Source organism: Condylura cristata, unplaced genomic scaffold, assembly GCF_000260355.1.
Source record: "Condylura cristata isolate star-nosed mole 26May11 unplaced genomic scaffold, ConCri1.0 scaffold00010, whole genome shotgun sequence".
NCBI classification, from domain to species: domain Eukaryota; kingdom Metazoa; phylum Chordata; class Mammalia; order Eulipotyphla; family Talpidae; genus Condylura; species Condylura cristata.
The window spans coordinates 46371765-46391994 of record NW_004567111.1 but is presented as its reverse complement, the minus strand read 5'-3'; the positions used below and the strand labels follow the sequence as shown (position 1 = coordinate 46391994).

The window sequence follows — 20230 nt, the reverse complement described above, 5'->3', positions numbered from 1 at the left end:
AACAATAATGGATAACTAACAGTCAACATGAAAACTTCAAGTCTTCCCAAGAATATTAACTTTCCACTGCTACATATCTTACTGTCCTCTTTGGATCTTGAATAATCAATTTCATTCATTCATTTTTTTTTCTTGTTTAGAAGCAGTTATATTACAACCCCCTACTCCATGAGGTACAACATCCAGCTGATATAACTCATGTCTTGGACTCTGCCTACATTATCTTCCAGACACAACATAAAGGACCAACTGCCTGTCAGTTCAGTGACTAGAATTAGGAAGACCATATACCACGTCCCTTAGGGAGACACAACTTATCCCCTACTCCAATCTGTATCAGTCACAGAAGATGAACCTCCTCCTTTCAACCCCACAAAATATTTTGGGTTGCACATGGTCAGGGGAAGTGACAGAGTTTGATGAAGCTTAGGGTAGAGAAAATTAGGAAGGTCTCACAAAGACAAAAACCAGAAGTGGAGAAGGAATGATCTTAACATAATCTTAAACTAAACCTCAACTGTAGTATCCAATTCTCAGGTGGGGGTTCAGAAAATAACAAATGCCATTAAGTGGCAGCAGAAGAGATTATCAATCATCAAATAATAAACCAACCTGACCCCAGGGAGATAAATTCCACAATAATTTCATTGAAGTACATTATAAACATCTTTTGTCTTGCCATATCACAGCTCTCTACCCATCTGTGTCTATGCAGGCATCTTTCTTTTTTTCCTTTTTCATAATAAACCTGCCATGTGCTAATGAAAGAAATAAAAAAGATAAAGAAGACCGTATTTTGGGCCATGAAACACATCTTAAAAAATTAAAAGGGCCCTCCCTGGTGGCGCAGCGGGTTAAAGCACAGCACTGAGAATCTAAAGCCACTTCCTCATGAGGTCGATTCCCGCCTGCCCCGGAGGCGACCACATGGCGTGGCAGACCTCTCCTGACCCGCCCGCTGCTCCCCTCAGCAGTGTACTTTGTCGATCTGCCTGTTCTGCTCCCTGCTCTGTCTCTGGTGAATTCTCTCACCCTCCGCATCTCTGGCCTGTACCCCAGTTCTGTACAAATAAATAAATAAATCTTAAAAAAAAAATTAAAAGAACAGAAATCATATATCACCTGTTCTGAGATCACAATGTAATTAACTAGAAAAAAATAAGAAAAATAAGTGACAAATTGCATAATAAATGGGATTAAACAGCAAATTTATCAATAACACGTAGATCAAAGAAGAAATCTCAACTGAGTTTAAATATATTGAACTATAATAAAAATGCAGCATATCAAAATTCATGAAATGAAGTGAAACAGTTTACAAGGAAATTTATGGCACTGAATACATATGTAAGAAAAATAAAGAAAAATCTAAAACCAATAATAAAAGCTTTCACTTTTATTCATTTTTATATAAAGATGAGTAAATTAAAGCTAAAGCAAGCAAAAGAAAAAAATAATTACAATTCAATGAAACTGAAAAAAGAAAATCAATAGAGAAAATTCAATGGAATCGAAAGTTTCCTTTTTGAAAAGATAAAGCTCAAAAGGTTGCTCTTCCAAGTTGGAAAAAAAGGGAAGGAATACAAAATATTAATGTAAGAATTTAAAGAATGGACAAAACTATGGATCCTATTGAAATTAAAAGCATATTAAGGAAACATTATGAATAATTCTATGATCACAGATTTGATACCCTAGCCTGAATAAGATCAATCCTAAAAATACACAGTATACTAAAATTCACATGAAAAGAAATAAATGTTTTAAATGGGCCTGTATGTATTAAAGAAATCAGTAATTATCTTTCCAAGACAAAAAGTGGAAAAATACCTCTCATGAACACAAATGTAAATATCATAAAATATCATCTAAAACATTCTAAAAGTAGTTCTTCCACCACAACCAAGTTGGGTTTTCCTAAGGTATACAAAGTTTTATCAATAGTCAAATATCAATGTATAAATATCAATCCATCACACCCACAGACTAAAAAAGAAAAATTCTGTGCTCATATCAGTAGATACAACAATCCAATAACTATACTGTTCTCTCTCTCTTTTTTAATTTTTTTTACGTATACAGAACCGGGGTACAGACCAGAGGTGCAGGAACAGTAAGAGGATTCACCAGAGACTGTGGGGAGCAGAATAGGCAGGTCGACAAAGTACACTGCTGAGGGGAGCAGCCGGCAAGACAGGAGAGGTCTGCCTGGCCAAGTGGATCATCTCCCTGGCCAGGATGGAGCCGCACTGAAGCAGATGCAGCTAGCTTGCAGTACTAAGCTTTAACCTACTGTGCCACAAGGGAGGGCCACAACTGCTCTCTTAATGTACTTTTCTAAAAAAAAAAAAATTTCAAGAATTTATGTATGTATAAAAAAAAAACTAGGATATAGGCCAGAGGTGCAGAGGGGTGAGAGTTCACCAAAGACAGAAACAGAACAGGGGGATTGGCTGAAGTACACTACTGAAGGGGGCAATGGGCAATTCAGGAAAGGTCTCTGTGCCATGTGGGTCAGCTCCCTGGCCAGGGATTGCACTCACACTGCAGTGACTGCAGATTATCTTCATAGTGCTGAGACTTAACCCCACATCACCAGGGAGGCCTCTTTTAATGTACCTTTGATTATTTGTACCAGTTGTGTCTAGTAGTGGAAAACATGTATTTTTCTAAAAGTAATTCTAAGTCACACAAGGAGAGGGGTGTTTTTGTTTGTTTTCTTAGTATTACATGCAGAATTTAATTACATATGTTCTTAAAAGGAGGAAGAGCAAATGTGAGATGGGTATGTTATTTACAATGAAGATATATGATAATTAAATAAAATATGGAATTTTAATTAAGACATTCTTAAATACAAAATGAATACTTTCTTGTTTTAGTGATTGCTTACTGAATATCTAAAGAACAATAAATTTGTTTAGTTGTTGTCTCAATATTCACTGAACTTAAAGGATTCTATATGTGTGCATGTGTGTATGTATGTATGTATATCATATATAGAATCATATATATGCATATATATATGTATGTGTGTATGTATGTAAATGATTCTATATGTGTGTGTGTGTGTGTGTGTGTGTATATATATATATATATATATATATATATATATATATATATATATAAAGCTATCAGTTACCCATGTAATGACCAAGCATCTAAATAATTTGATCACTTGGGGCATTCCTAGAGGTGATCATGGTGCATGAACATTACTCTGAATTGAGAAATATTACAAGAGTTAACACACTGACCTAATTTACTACTTAAAAATAAATCACATTGAAGATATTGTATATGTTACCACAAGCATTTAATCATTTAAATAATATTTACCTACTCTTTTTTGCTGGTTAATTTCTTTATAACATGATAAATGCTAAGTATATGTTAAATAAAAAGACAGTAAAAAGCTTTTTTTTTTCCTGGAGATTTAAACACCAAAAGGAGAGCTGCACAAAATCTGAAAACCAGACAAAGAAAATTCATCTTAAGCCCTCCCAGACTTCTGTGACTTGATGTTGGTTTCAAAATTAGACTTAACACATTGCTCAATTTTTATCCATATCTAGCAAATGAATATAGTTCAAAACCAATTTTTACTATCACTGAAATTCAAATTACAAGTCCTACTTAATTACTTAAATAAGTAATTCTATATAATTCATTGGTAAGAAGAAATCCAAATGAAGAGTAATGACTAATGCTGTGTAATATTTTATATAAAATTACCATATTACAGATAATCTTGTAGATTACCTAACAAAGTTTTTATAACAACTAAAACCAGCTTATACTGAGTGTTCACTATGGGGATCTACATATTTTATCGCATTTAACCTACACAATTCAGTGGGCTATTAGTGTTCTAATCTTTGAATGGTGGGAACTGAAATTTAAAACTTAGTAACACATAGAAAGTTGCACCAAGAACATATAGTAAACTCAGCATTTGAATCCATCTTTATAACTTGTAAGCTCACAGATATAACAAATATAGTATATATTCTTCATAACAAAATGAACTACAAAAAAAAAAAATCTGCACGAATTAAGCCCGTGTTAAAATGTTTCAGAAAATAAGATTACCCAATATAGAATAAACACATTGAGGTTTATAACAATGGCATAATACTGCCAACAGAGGTAATGCTTATATAAACAATAAAGTTTCATGAAAAAAAGACTATTGAATAAAGGAACTGAATAGAAACTAAAAAGTTTCACCTTGAAACAGATGGCAGAAAAGTAACTTATACATGAGCTCAATTTCTGCAAAAAATAATTAAGAATAAGACAACATAACAAGTTCTGTCATTTTTTTATTATGCAAACAGATTTTCGACAAATTTTCTATGTATGATTTAAAAATTAAAACCAATTCCCATTTTACCTAGAACAATATTATACTAAAATGAGGTAATAGTTTATCTCAGTATCTCATTCACCCATATAAGTTTATGATATAACCATAAAGAAATTCTATGAAACCTTACCCTAAGTATCTATGTTCTTCAAACAAAATAACAAAAGACTGTATTACTGATGGAGTGTCCACAAAATAAACAACCTCAGAAACTACATACAAAGAAGCTACACATAAAGAAAAGGACTTTGAAAAATAGAAAAGCATTCAAAATAGCAATTACTAAATCACATGGTATTGTTGAATTATTATGACATTACTATTAAAGAAGAATATGATACTTTACTATATTCTAATGGCTATAAGCTAAGAATATCACTGGAAAGTCAAAGTTAATTACTGAAGAAATTAATGAGTGATGTAAAAGAACATGAAATAACAGATCAAAATGAAAACTGAAATGCTGATCTCTCTGTCTTTTATATAACTTCAGGATGAAATAAGTACAAAATACCAAAATATAATATAAACACTAAAATGAATTTTGTAGACAAGCAATGAAAAATAATCACATGCCGTGAATGAATGGACCAGATAACCTGTCAAATATGGTTTTCGTACAATAAATAATAATGACCATAATCCGTAGTAGTTGTTATAATGTTCATAATTTTATAATTTTATAACAACTACTAAGTACCATAATTTTATAAACAACTACTAAGGATGCAAGTTCCTGTGATAATTTTAGTTATGATAACATTTCAAAATATATAATCTTTCTAATGTCTCCTGATAAAGTACTAACTTCTATTTCAGGCTAAAATAATTATAGATTTCATATTCATTAATAAGAATTATTTAAATCACACATGGAGTTTTTACTGCCTAATTTCATCTCTAACTTCTTTTCATAGCAGTGACTAGGTTTTAAGTTAAGGATCATGTTTCCCGGATCACTTACATAATGAGACTAAGACAATTTAAAATTAAATCTAGGACTGAAAATTTAAATTTTCATTTTTTCACTATACTGATATGCTTAGCAATTAAACTGCTTAGTATCTCATAGTAGTATCACATGAGGGCATGACTTCTTTTTTCACTTCAGTTTTTCACTTTAAAACTCCAACCTTTACAATGTGTTGTTATAAAAGAAAGTGTAACCCATAGGTAGGGGTTGAATGTTATAAATGTACAGATAAAATCTGCATTTGCACTTTACATAAAGAGAGTCCCAGTGCAGCAACAGTATTATTAAGAATTGTAAACTCAGCATTTCAATAACTAATATATTAATAGATAATAAATATGACAAAATTATATATTGCATTTAATTGGACTTTAAATTTTTCCCATCTTAAATTCACTCACTAGTTTGTCCATCATTTCAAAGTAAGATTATCCATAAGGGATTTCATGTATATGTATACATACTAATGAGACATTTTACTTTTAGAGTAAAAAATATTGTTTAACTTACTTTCTCTTTAAATTCTCCAAACATAGAATATACAGTTAAAAAAGCTATTAAATTTACATTTAACTACTTATATATACATGGTTTAAAGATTAAAACATTAAATAAGAGTTCAATGCATGAAGTATTTCTTAACAAAAAAGTGGGAAACTACAAAAACTTGCATATGAAATAAGCTTCATTACAAGACATTTAATTTTCATATAAAATGGGATATTGGACATGCCACTGTTAGAGCTGGATTCTAAATTATAAGCTATACACAAAGAAAACCCAATGTGAATATTGGGCAAGTCTTATGATACAGCATTAGAAAATAATGCCACTATTTAATATTTAAATTATTGAAGTTAAATACAATCCATCCTAATAAAGTTTGTCCTAGTAATTTTCTTTAACCTGACATGATTTCATAGACAATCCAAACTGAGCATTTGTAAAGGACATAATCAGGACTAATATTTTTTATCAACTGCATAATATAAACCATTATGCTCCAGCTGGCAAGAATAGTTATTATCAAGGAGAATGATTCCTTTATGTTCCAGGTCTTTTTTAATATCATATATACACACACACACACACACACACACACACACACACACACATGTGCCTTAGCCTAAAGAAATGTTTTATTAACTCTAAAAAGACAAAAACACATATAATATTTTATACAGCAATGAATACACAATATATTATCTAAGAGCTTAAGAAATACCAGCAATTGCAATTCAAAGAAAACTTACCAGACAGTTGTTTCCACTTGACTATCATTAAGCTGTCTATTATCCAACTGGGCAAAAAGTGGGAACAACACTTGAATCCCTCCAATTGAATGAATTGCACTATGAATTGAATGTGTTACTATAGCTTTCACATCCTAAGTTGAAAACAAAATACATTAAACTTCTGTAGTATAACATTATCATTAACTCCCTTGTTAAACAATCTTTAAGAAATTAAATAATATAGTTAAGATATATAAACACCTACTATATAATTTTCAATATACATTAAATAATGAAATAATTTTGCAGATCAGTTTTAAATCTGAAATCTTCAATTGAGATATTTTACACTGGAATATGAAGCTATACATCAAAAGTTTTAAAATAAGAAACACTGTTGGGTTTAAAAAAACACTCAAGTAATTTTTATGTTAAAGAGTTAGGCAAATACATTGTTAAAGTATATTTATGCTTAAAAACTCATTGTCCACCTGCACAGTCAACTGACTTCATGTCAGAAGATACAGAACAGAATACAGGAATGAAAGCAAATTGATGAGGGAGGCACAAAGAGATTTAAAAGTGTTGCTGAAAGAACTAAAAGGGAATAAAAGCAATTGTAGACTTATAGAAGAGCAATGTTTAATACGTAATCTAACAATACTGTTACTGTTCGTAAGAACATGAAAATTATCTTACTATTACCTACCTGGAGCATTAGGGCATGTGGGGAATGCACAAAAATTGATGCATTTTCCTTTGGTGATGACTCCAGGCATAGTTGAGCATCAGTGGCCTTAGCGTTATAGGTAAATGCAATACTACTTGCAAGTTTCCCATCATATAGAACCTGTTTATGATGTTCTGCCAAATGAATATCGCTCTCAGATTTAAACTTGAAGGTGCTCTGAAAGAATAAAACTAAATGAAACACCATTTTCAAATGTAACATAATAAAACTGTGAAGTTCTAAGTAGAGAAATATTTAAGACAATAAGCAATTATTATGTGTGCCTACCATGTGTCAGGTACTCATTAATGGCATACTTACATTATTTTTGTTATTGTCACTTTAGTTCTATAGTTATGTTATAAAAACCATTAATAGTCTTCCTATTTTCATAATTTCCAAAATAATTTTATTAGAAGGAATATAAATACAAATTATATTAAATGTAGACAGGAATTTAACATTTCATAACACAAAGTTTAATTTTTCTTCTCAACACTTTAAAAAGCAATTACATAAGGTGGGATTCACTCATGAATTACCAATACAGAGAAATAACTATGATACTACAAAAATATTTACATGAAAAAATATGACTTTAATAAACATCAACATTTTGAATAACAACTTTCTGCACAAAAAATGTAATTATGTTAAACTCCTAAGAACAGTTCATGAAAACACATTACCATTTTATATAATAAAAAATAAAGATGTATCAGTTAAAACATGAAAAGTATTGTTAGAAATGTTTAAGATTTCTCTGCAGATAATAACCTGACAAATTAACATTTAACCCTTTACACCACTATATATTATCAGTATTTTCTTTTTAATTTACAACTATGAAAACAAATGTTTGAGAAATTAAGGTATAGAAGTGACTGATGGAGTCAGAACAAAATACCAAGTCTACTAACTCAGGTTAAGGGACTTACAGAGGTTTGGCATGGGTTTAACTCAGGCTCTTCCACTAATTCTTTTGACATTTGTTTTGAGTCAATGGATCATTTAATTCATATGGTTCCAATTTCCTTACTTCATTATTATTATTAAATTTAAATCAAATGTCCCAAACTCAGGTTCTCACAAAAGACCACTAGATAAGCATGTAAGGACTTCTTTAATCTAATGAATGCATGATCTGTTTAGAGTAGCTTTTACAGTTCAAATTGTCTACTGTCACATGCTGCCAATTTTTCCACATTCTTAACAGAAAAATAAATATGAATTTTCACCTAATTTTTTAAATTGAATTCAAATGTTAAAAAAAGCCCTGAATACCAAATATGCCAAATTTCATCATTTTTCCATTTCTGGTTTAATTTCTAGAGTCTTTCCATCATGATCCTAGTTATAAACACCTAATCTTTAAGCATGTGTTAAGATTTTAGAAATCTTGTAAAGGGTATTACAAGAACAGGATATTATTCTTCTTTTAAATATGTGGAGATATTTCAGTATCAGATAACATAACTAAAATTTGCCCTTCTTTGAAATTTAAAAATAAAATCAGTTATATCATAGTTAGGAATAGATATTGATTGTAACAATAACCTGAAAGTTTTTTTTAAATAACTGAATGAAATTATGAGTTAACTATATGAGACATTAGCATGTAAAACACACCTAATTGTGTTACACAATGGTTGTATTTATAATGTAAAGTAAGTATTTTAATATATACTTCAGGAAATTATCTTTGCTACCCCTACATTGAGTTAAAATCAAAATTAAATGGTCAAACTGCTCTCAGAACTAAGTATTCAAAGGAAAAAAATGAAAACTTTGCATTTTGCTTTGCTTTCATTAACTTAGCTGGAGGCTTATCAGGAGATGACAAGGCCTGATCATTCACAAACTCCACTAACCTTAAACTGAGCCCTAAGCATGCCATAGATAAGGGACTGCTGACACAGAGGAGGAGAGCTCCCCAGAATATGGGAGACAACCAACAGGAATTTAAAGCTCCAGTTATCTGGGGAAAAAAAAAAAAAAAAGGGCTCCTCATACTTCTCTGTGTATGAACTGCCCTGTAAATAGTCAGGACCATGTCCACATTTTTTTTTTTTACTTTAACCCATTCTTCAGTTAATCAAACTTAACTCCTTTGTTCTGAATGGCACCCTGCCAGGCCAGTTTAAACACCTCCCCTTACCTAGACAGCAGTCAGAATTTTTTCTCCTACCCCCTTATATACATCAGGCAATGATTCTAATACCCTACATAACAAAAAGAAAGTTCAACTAAAAATTGATAAGTAAGCCTTTATCTTTCATGCTAGGATTGAAAGAGATAATAAATGCTAGTGAGGCTGTAAATAAAAGGTATCCCTTGTGCATTATTGATGCTAATGTAAATTAGTACAGACACTAAGGAAAAAAGTATGAAGTTTCCCTAAAAGTTTAAAAACAGATCTAGTGTTTCATTTATTAGGATTATATCTGAAAGAAATGAAATTACTATCTCAAAGAGATGTCTGTGCCCATATATTCATTAATGCATTATTGAAAATAGCCAGGACAATAAGTATAAAGTAGAACTGATCTTCTAGTAACAAAAATACAAGATGGTAGCTACCATAGGCTCAAACTGTTTATAAAAACTGAATAGTCGGCCTTCCCTGGTGGCGCAGCGGTTAAAGCACAGCACTGAGAAGCTAAAGCCACTTCCGCATGAGTTCGATCCCCGCCTGCCCCGGAGGTGACCACATGGTGTAGCAGGGTGCCCGCTGCACCCCCAGCAGTGTACTTCATCAATCTGCCTGTTCTGTTCCCCAGTGAAGCCTCTCACTACCCCTGAGCCTCTGGCCTGTACCCCAGTTCTATATGAACAAATAAATAAATCTTAAAAAAAAAACAAAACTGAATAGTCTTAAAATTGAATGTGAACCTAAATACCCAAAAGCAGCCCTTTCCTAAGATTTACAACAAAAACTATTATGAATGGAGTTAATAGTTCAAGTTCTATGATGGTAGCTGGCACTGTTATTTATTGCTTCCTGCAATCATGTGTTTTCATTTAATAGTATGCTATCTATTTTAAGAAGTATTTACACAACATAATAATTTTCTTTTAAATGAAACTAGAAAACATTAAGTAACACTAAAGTGGCCAAAAGATATCTTTAGTTAATAATTTATTTTAAAACAAAGGCGAGGAGAAATACAGTGGGAGGGGAGTCACAGCGACCCATTGGGTAGCAGAGTCCTGAACTTTGTGAGGTCCAACATATTATAAAAGCACTGACAATGTGAAGAGAGTTTAGGGAGTTAAGAGTCCTAATAGAACTCTAGATAGACTCTAGAGAGACTCTAGAGGGAGGCTGAGAATAGGGAGCTGAATACGAAGTAAGCTTTGGAAAGCAGTCTTTAAGGATGTGGCTTGGCACATTGGAGACTGGAAGAGGGCACAGTAATAAAAAGGCTGCCTGGCAAAGATGACTGCAGCCTAGGAAAGCTGAGGAGTCACTGACACACAGAAGCAACTAAGCAAGGGCTGGCAGACACAAGCAGAGAAGGAAACACATCTGCCTAGGCTGGTTACCCAACATGGGATGTCACATTGTTTCCAGAGAGGGACACCACGTTAAATCAAGCTTTAAATCAAGCTCGGCAGAAGGTGGAAGAGACTGGAGCTCCAGTAGGGTGGTGAGGAGCTGGAATTGAGGAAGGATTAAAAGAGGCACAGAATGCCAAAGTCAACCTCAAGTGACAAAGGAATCCATATGGAAAAACAAACAAACCTGAAAAACTGCTCTATCTAGCCTGCTTAAGATACATTCTATATACTTAGAGATCTTTAATAAGAGTGAAATGAGAGAATAGTATGTAATAACTTAATACATTCACAATATAGACATCTTGCATTGATTTGCTATGGCTAAGATAACAAAATATGCCAAAATAAAGTTATTCAGAGTCTAGGTAATTTAAGCACCAGATTTTTATTTTCAAAATTCCAACGGATAAAAGCCCAAGATCAAGACGTGTATAGGGTTAGTTTCTTCTGAAGTCTCTCTCTCCTTGGACTGTAGATGACCATCTTCTCTTCACTATATTTTCACATGATCTCTCTGATAATGGCTAAATTTTTCTTCTTATAGGAATACCAGTCATACTAGATTAGAACCCACCTTAATGACCTTACTTAACTTCAATTAACTTTCCAAAGATTTTTGTATATGTGATGATGGATTTTTCCAAGCCAATCATCCTCACTGCACTTGCCAAATAGGATTCTCAATGTGGGAGAAAAGATTTGGATTTAACTTAGGTGAAATTTAAAACAAGACAACTCCTGAATTTGAACTGAAAGTAAAAGAATTCAAAATAATGACCAATTTCATAGTGTTAAGCACCCCTAGACCCCAAACTGTTGTCTTAAATACCATTTTCCACTAATAGAAATGGGGATTCTTGGAGTAATGACTAATTTCAGGACTGAAACAACAAAATGTTCAGGATGGGTCTCAAACACTATCATGGGAAACAGCAAGGAAACTATCAAAGACTATTATAGACATGCCAATGGAATAGAGGTCAAAAAGAAAATGATACTCATTGCCCAAAGGTGGTACGATTTCATTTTCAAACAGTCAATATGTGGTATAGATTTAAATATCTCAAATACATGTAAATCTTTGAGTTCATGACACTTTTAAAATACTAACTGGAGAATTCTGAAAAAGGAGGAATGAAATTAGATTATACTACTACCCTAAATTGCCCTTAGGTAGTGTTAGGTAGTATTATTAGTGTAAGTTTGTATAGGAAAAAATCATTCGTATATACAAAATATGTATCAACTGGACAAAAACATAGCATTTTAACTTAAGGCTAATAGGCAAAACTTATCTGAATATGGGCACTATGTCTTGTTAATAACACTGCATTGTGGTATCAGGGAAGGGAACAGGAACTTCAGAAAAATAGAATACTCTTTTCACTATTCATTGAAACTGTGGAACTGTACATATCTAAAAAGTAATGTCTGATATTTAAAGCAATATACCTAAACAAATATAAATGAACAAGTGATAGGTCTTACAGATGAATCATCTTAAACTACTTATAAATGTAGTTCACTGCTTAAAACATTCTTTATATCTAGCTAGGGCTTTTCAAAAACTACTTTTATAATCCACAGCATTTTGTAGAGACTTTCACTGGGGCTAGCAGTTTGCTGATGATGGAGGAAATATCAGGCTTTCTGGTCCTCCCAGTTCTACAGACAGCTGCCTCTTCCCCTACAGGTCCCAGTGTGACCCTCAGACACCATAGTGAATGTCGGTGTGAACAGATTTGGCTGGATTGGGTGCCTGGTTACCAGGGTTGTTTTCAACTCTGGCAAAGTGGATATTGTTGCCATCATTGACCTTCAACTACATGGTTTGCATGCTTCAGTATGATTCCTTCCATGGCAGGGTATAGTTAAGGCTGAGACGCAGATGCTTGTCATCAATGAAAAGTCTATATCCACCTTCCAGAGTGAGAACTCACCAACATCAAATGGGGTGATACTGGTGCTGAACATGTTGTGAAGTCCACTGGTTTCTTCACTACCTTGAAGAAAGCTAGGGCTCACATGAAGGATGGAATCAAAAGGGTGACCACCTTCCTTTTGCTGATGTTCTCATGTTTGTGATGAGCACAAGCCATAAGGATTACAACTCCCTCAAGTTGTCAGCAATACCTCCTGCACCAACTACTTGCCTGCCCCAGCCAAGGTCATTCATGATAACTTTGTCATCTTAGAAGAATACATGGTCCATGCCATCACTGCTCCCCAGAAAACTGAACAGCCCCTCTGGGAAGCTGTGGTGTGATGGGACTGCCCAGGACATCATACTGACACCACCAAAGCTGTGGGCAATGTCATTAAGAACTGAATGGGAAGTTGACTAGCTTGGTCTTCTGAGTCCCCACATCCATCGTATCAGCAGTGGACTTGAACTGCCTGAAGAAAGCTGCCAAATATTATAACACCAAGAAAGAGATAAAGCAGGCATAACAGGGCCCCCTCAGGGCATCCTGGGCTAAATGAAGGCCATGTTATCACTTACAATTTTAACAATGACACTCCAGTTTCAATGCTAGGAGTGGCACTGCACTCAATGACCACTTTGTCAAGCTCATTTCCTGGTATTACAATGAATTTGACAACAGCAACAGAGTAGTGGACATCATACAGTAGATGATCTCAAAGGAAGAGAACACTGGACCGATAGTCCTGCCAGAGCACAACAGGAAGAGTCATCCTCAGCTACTGGGGATTCACTCTAAGAATCTCCTGACCTGCCACAGTTCCATTTCTGCCCCTTGGAGAAGGGGAGAAGCTTAAGGACTCTGCCTTGTCATGTCCCATTAATAAAGTACACTTGTATCCAGGCCCACCCAAAAAAATAAAGATACAAACTTGTATTACAAATTACAAATTAGGTTATTAAAATCTCAACATGAACAAAAATGAAAAGTTTTTAAGCTTTTAATAATATATTAAAACAAGGTTTTTAAAAAATGTGGTCTTTACCAAGAAGAGACATCTTTAGGTAAAGATTAAAAAAAAATCCTTAGCTAGACCTAGTGAGCTGGTCAGAGAGCAAAAGTTCTTCAACTCTAATCTTGTATTTATTTCTTATTGCTAAAATTTTATATCCATTTTTTACTTGTTTGATGACTAAACTGGATGCTGGCAGAGACGGTGAATCTGCATGTACTCAGTTTATCCCTGTTCACTCTTTGGAAAGGATAAATCTCAGTTGGTAGATAGACTGCTTTTGAATTTGCCATCTTATAGTTTTCTGTGCATCTTCATCTATAATTAAAGTTGCACACAACTTCAATGTGACTGCTGGTCTTGGGTCTCATCACCTTTACTTTCCTTATCTTTGGCAATAGGCTCTTGTGATATATGCCCTCATATCTCACGGGTCTACCTTGCTCTTTGGTCACCAACATCATCATCACTTCTCCATTCACAAGAGGGCTGGAATACTATGGTCAAAAGCATATTGCAATTAGTAGGGCTGAAACTGTAGCCAACAATAAGAATGGATCTGCTGGACCTGGCTTTACATAGCACTCTCCAATCTCTCATTTTTTTTTCCCCACCCTCAAGATTCCATTTATTCCACTGGTAACTACATGAAGAATCCCAGCAACAAGGATGGCATCTATAAAGGCAATGATCTGCTATATATTTCCTGCCTTGCACCATACCAGGGCCTCACCATTTACTGACTCTGTAGTCTTTTCTCCATTGGCACCAGTGAACTCCATCGTCTCTGTCACCTACACTACATAGGTACTTCCTAGGGTTATTTACGAAGTCTGGTACACAAATGTTGTCACTTATTGAAATTCCTATTGATGAAACCACATCCAAATATCAGGTTTAACTATTTCCCAAGTCGTCCTTGTGATTACCTTCTGCTAACGTGAAGCTAGCTGGCAGTACTGAGGAATGTCAAAGGGCAGTGGACTGGTGGTGAGCAAGGATGGGTGGAGTAGGGTGTCTGTGTTTCAGCATCCTGGTTAAGATGATGGTGCCTGGGTCTCCTCTCATGCTTATTGTCTCATGGTTACTGGGTCCCACAACAATTGTAGCATAGTGTTTGGTGTCTGCTCTCTTATTGACAAGTATGTACAGAACTTTAAATTATGTTTTTGAAGACAAACTGTCATCCTCAAAGGATATAGTTAATTTTTGGAGAGGAAAAATAATGTAAAGCCATGCTGGATGAATTAATATATAGCACAAAACCATCTTTCATCAAAAAATATAGTACCATTCTAAAGTAGTGAGAACTATTACTTGTATCATTTACAAACTGACCCTGCAGGCAATGTGAAAAGAACTACAAATAACTTGAAAATTGACAGCATATTTTGAATATGTATATATCTTCCAAGAGATATTTACTAAATGAAAAATGATACAGAACTATATTAATTGTATATCTGTGTATCTGTAAAATTTTACCTATAAATTGCATTAGACATAAATATATAATATAGTAAAAGCAAAAAAAAATCAGAAAATTACATCTAAATATTTGATCAAAAGGAAAATATGATGGATAGAAAAATGTCTATGTGTAAAATGGAATCTAATGGTACAAGCAAAACTGACTACATTTCATTATAAAATATTTTAGTTTCTCTTCACATTTTAAAAGGACACTACAGTCTTTAAATAAAATGTATTTTTCCCACCCATCTTAACTGAAGTATTCTAATCAAGAAACCCATGACCACCATAATTTTAAATCCAATGACCATTTTTTAGTTCTTGATTTATTCACTGTCAGCATTATATGACAATTACTTCCTCTTTCTTTAAACACTTACAGTTTTGCTTCTTACTCCTTTATTTTCCTTTGCTCCAAACATTAATTTTCTCAAGGATTTACCACAGTTATTTTTTGCCTCTGAATTCAATTATACTCAGATCCAATCATCTGGATTTAAATACTATCTACAATTCAGCAGCACTAAATACCTAGCTCCAATCTAGACATATCCCCCAAACTACACTTACCTCACTTTTCCATTTAGGTATCTAGCAGACATCTCACACTTACTATGTTCAAAGCTAAATCCTTGATCTTCCTCACCAAAACATACTCCTTCCATGTCTTCCCTATCTTAGTAAATAACATGGTCATCAAAGAAGTTGTTCAAAGCCAAAATATATTTAGTCACCATTGACATTCCCTTGCGTTTTTACCACATATTCATAATGATAGAATCTACTGGCTCTACTTCCAAAATATACCCAATAGTGGACTACTGAGTGTTTTATTTTAGGTATATCTATTAAAAAATCTAACCAAGATCCTGTATTTCCACAGATGCAGCTGCTAAAAGCATAATGTTCAGTTGTAATAGCCTCCTACCTAATGTCTCTATTTCCATCATAGTACCCTATTTAACAATAAAACCAGATGATCATTTTAAAAGTGATTATCAGACAAACCCATTCATGATTCTCCAAAGGTTTTCCCTCTCGATCAAATAAAAATCAAAGTCATAACAATCACCAACAAGCTTTTGTTGCTCTCTGAATTTACTTCAATTTCTCTCCCACTCACTCTCCCTATCCAAGTCACAGTGAAACAGCCAGAGTTCTTTAAATACCAAGTAAGATTCTGTTAAAGGGTTTACATCGGCTCGCCCACTGGTGGTATAAGCCCTTCCCCATATATCGACAAGGCTGGTTGTTTGACTTCGTTGAAGTCTTCAATGAGAAATCCCCTAATCACGTTTATTATTTAAAAACAGTACTTTCCTATTTTATTTTTCCTGCTTTATTTTTCCACTAATACATTTCATCATTTAGCAATTGTGCTAGCTCATCATCTAGCAGACATTTTCCTTTTTTATTGTTTGATTGTCTATCTCCTCCCTTGATAAAAGTATCTTTCTTCCCAACAATAAAGATTTTGCTATGTTTTTTTTTTAATTTCTTTCTTTATGCATGAAAAACTGGGGTACAGGCCAGTGGTGCAGGGGCAGTAAGAAGATTCACCAGAGTCAGAGAGACAGAGTGGGGAGCAGAAAAGACATATTGACAAAGTACATTGCTGATGAGAGCAGCAGGAGAGGCGGAAGTCTGCCATGCCATGCCATGTGGATCACCTCCCAGGTGGGACACTGAACTCATGCTGAAGCAATTGCAGCTAGCTTTACAGTGCTATGTTTTAACCCATTGTGCCACCAGGGAGGACCCTTGCTATATCTTGTTAATAGACATATCCCTATCACTTAGAAGCTTAGAATAATAGTACTAATAAACAATATTTAATAAAAATATTTACTACGAGAATGGGTGAATCAGTAAATGCTTCTTATTTTACCTTGTTTCCTTTAGGATGCATTTAGTTTTTCCTTTCTATTGAGTGTATGTTGACAATATGTTAATTTGAAATAGAGGTCTATAACATGTACTGTAGGAAAATTAAATAATTTCATTTTGGCTACTGAAACTTAGTCAATAATTTACATCACAGAAACTTCGTAAAATATGAAAAGTTTACAACTATATAGATCCATCTATATTACTTCCTATTAAAACCTTCTGTTAAAAATTACCACATATATTACACTTATATACATCATAAAAAATAAACACTGCTTTCGTAAATCATGCATATTTTTTTAAAAAGGAGTATTTTATTTTTACTGATACACTAATCATTTCTAATAATTTTTCATTAATTCCAAATGATCAAGTTTCCTTATTCAGCCTACAGAGTGTATCCACAGCAGGAACTGCCATAATTTTACTTTATACAACAGAATATTTTCACTGGATGGAGAGTATGCAGTTGAGAGATTTTGCTTTGCCCTCCATGACAATTATGACTTGTGATTAGTATGCAATTATTCAAATCATGCATATGATTTATGTCTGTTTTTTCCCTGTCTGCTTTAAAAGTGTTCTCTTCTGTCAATCTATATTCAAGTTCATTTATTTCTCTCATATCCATTCTGCTAATAAGCCAAAATAATATAAAAATTTTGCATCAGATTATTTTTCAGTTCTAAAATTTCCATTTGATTTTTGTATGTGTACATAGCTGACAATTCTCACCTTCTAATTTGTTATAAGTAGCTGCTGGCTGGTGTTCCTGCAGATGGCAACCAGCCCATTAGGCAGCTGGCCTTCCACCCAGCCATGTATGCCTTGAGGTGAGTAAGTTGGAAGCAGCCTGCCTCACCTTTGCACCATCTATCAGGTAACTAGTCCTTCTCCCTCTATACATTGAGTTCTCCCTCTACCCTGTTTTGAGAGTAAAGTAGCTTTTTATTTATTTGCTGTAGGAAGTAAGTGATGGAGGAAGGGAGAGAGAGGAAAGGATAAATATAGCTCATGTGCTTTGTTCCCTTTTAAAGGCTCACAAATGTCCAGTCAACTCTACCACCTTCACAGCAGCCCATGATTCAGGACATCTGGGGCAGAGTTCAGACCAAGCACATGTGTCCACTCGTCTGACATGGGGTTTCTGAAAAGCAGGGGGTGGAGTTTGGCCCCTCACAAGCACTGGGCCACTCCAACACTTTATATACAAATGAAAAAAAAAATACATATAAACCCATGGATTTACAGGCAACATTCATACAGAGCAAAAGGCACAGTGGTCTTTGCTCATTAAATGTCAAAATGTTAAAAAAAAAAAAAAACTACTCATGCAATATCAAAAATGTAGAGGTATTTTCTATTAAAATTTCCAACTTGATACAGTTACTCAATTACATATGTTTGGATGCTAGGAATACATTCTGTAACAGATGAGTACATTCATATAAAAGAAAATGACACTATTACTACTGGTTTTCATTGCTTTTATGAAATAATATGGTAAGAACCACATGAGAAATTACTAACTTTACAAATGGTTCAGACAGTGTTTGTCCCATCTAAATGGGAAAATTATATATCTGTTTATATTTAGTTTTTTTTTTCCTTTTTGTTGCCAGGAAGTTACAATTAATTTTGAAATTTCACTACAGCACTCCTGTTAAGACATCTGGTTTGCATATATATATATATTTTTTAATTTTCTACCTCTATTCTACTGTTTTGTCACTCTACTTAATATTATTCTGTCATTGTTCAAGGAAAACCACTTCAAATATTTAATGGATCTAGGCAAAGAAATAGGAAAAGGCAGGCTACATATTAACCAAAATACATGAGTTGCAGAAGCATTACCATGAAGCCAACACATTATAGAATTAAACCTCAAACCCAAAAAAAGGACCCATAAAGAAAAGTGAATGTACAGGCACAAATTCATCTCTAGGTACACTAAATAAACAAAATGATATGGAAGAAAGATGATAACAACTATTGTCACCTTGATATAAAAATTGTAGCCCTTATGTCATTCATTTTATTGTGGTTATTGAAACCACTGGGAGAAGAAAATTTTTAATAAGTGTAAATTCAAACTGTAAGATATATCCAACTTAGAACATAAAAATAAAAGAAGTATTTCTCAAAATTACAGACAATAAAAAGCATGTTTTTAATGTTTAGTCCTCCATAACACAATCTTCATACTGAATATTTAAAAATTGAGATTTTTAAAATTCAGCACCTTTATAGAAGACTTCAGAATTACAAATACTTAACTTAGACCATAAAATTCTCTTTCAGCTCCAGTTTGTAATGTCATAATTGCCGATGTGATTTAAATAAAGTTCTTAAATATTTCCCTAACTAAGTATATTGTGCCTCAAAAACTAATTCATATCTGTGCAGGATTGAGTGCTTCACTGAATACATACACGGCACCAAGTTGACCACAAAAAACCGTATTAGCAGCAGCAGTTTCTAAAGATCCAAGAAAGCACTTGTCATAGCTCTGATTTTTAAAAAAAAAATCAAATTATTTTGTAATGACAAAATATTTCAGGATTGATTTAAATAAAGTGATTTAAATAAAGTTCTTAAATATTTCCCTAAGTATATTGTGCCTCAAAAACTAATTCATATATTTAAATGCAGTATTTTGCCTAAATAATTATTTGTTTTAAAGTTAAAAAACAGGAAGAATATGATAAATTATCTTTAAAAAATGTTTTTTTCAAAATTAAGATACTTCCTCACATACAGTGAACAAGCTAAAGTGACATTAAATTAAAAACTAATAATTTCAGTCATGGTTACATTTTATGCTAGTTTGCTTCTAATTCTTTAGTTTTTCTCTAGTTCTGTATTATTGTTCTCTAATTTGAACAAGTCATTTTTTTTTTTTAAAGATTTATTTATTGTGCATACAGAACTGGAGTACAGGCCAGAGGCTCAGGGGCAGTGAGAGGCTTCACCGGAGACAGAGTGGGGAACAGAACAGGCAGATCGATGAAGTACACTGCTGAGGGGAGCAGCGGGCGGGTCAGGAGAGGTCTGCCTCG

At 33.5% G+C, this 20230-nt stretch overlaps 1 protein-coding gene across 1 annotated transcript in view; it reads right to left on the bottom strand.

The window, feature by feature from the left end:
- Positions 1–20230, bottom strand: part of NBEA (neurobeachin) — a 512054-nt gene that overhangs the window by 421958 nt on the left and 69866 nt on the right. Inside the window, exons 8-11 of the mRNA XM_012723168.1 lie at positions 19572–19680; positions 9179–9285; positions 7287–7484; positions 6596–6729 (exon numbers count right to left, since the gene is read on the bottom strand). Coding sequence (XP_012578622.1) covers positions 6596–6729; positions 7287–7484; positions 9179–9285; positions 19572–19680 — 548 coding nt within the window. The remainder of the gene's footprint in view (positions 1–6595; positions 6730–7286; positions 7485–9178; positions 9286–19571; positions 19681–20230) is intronic.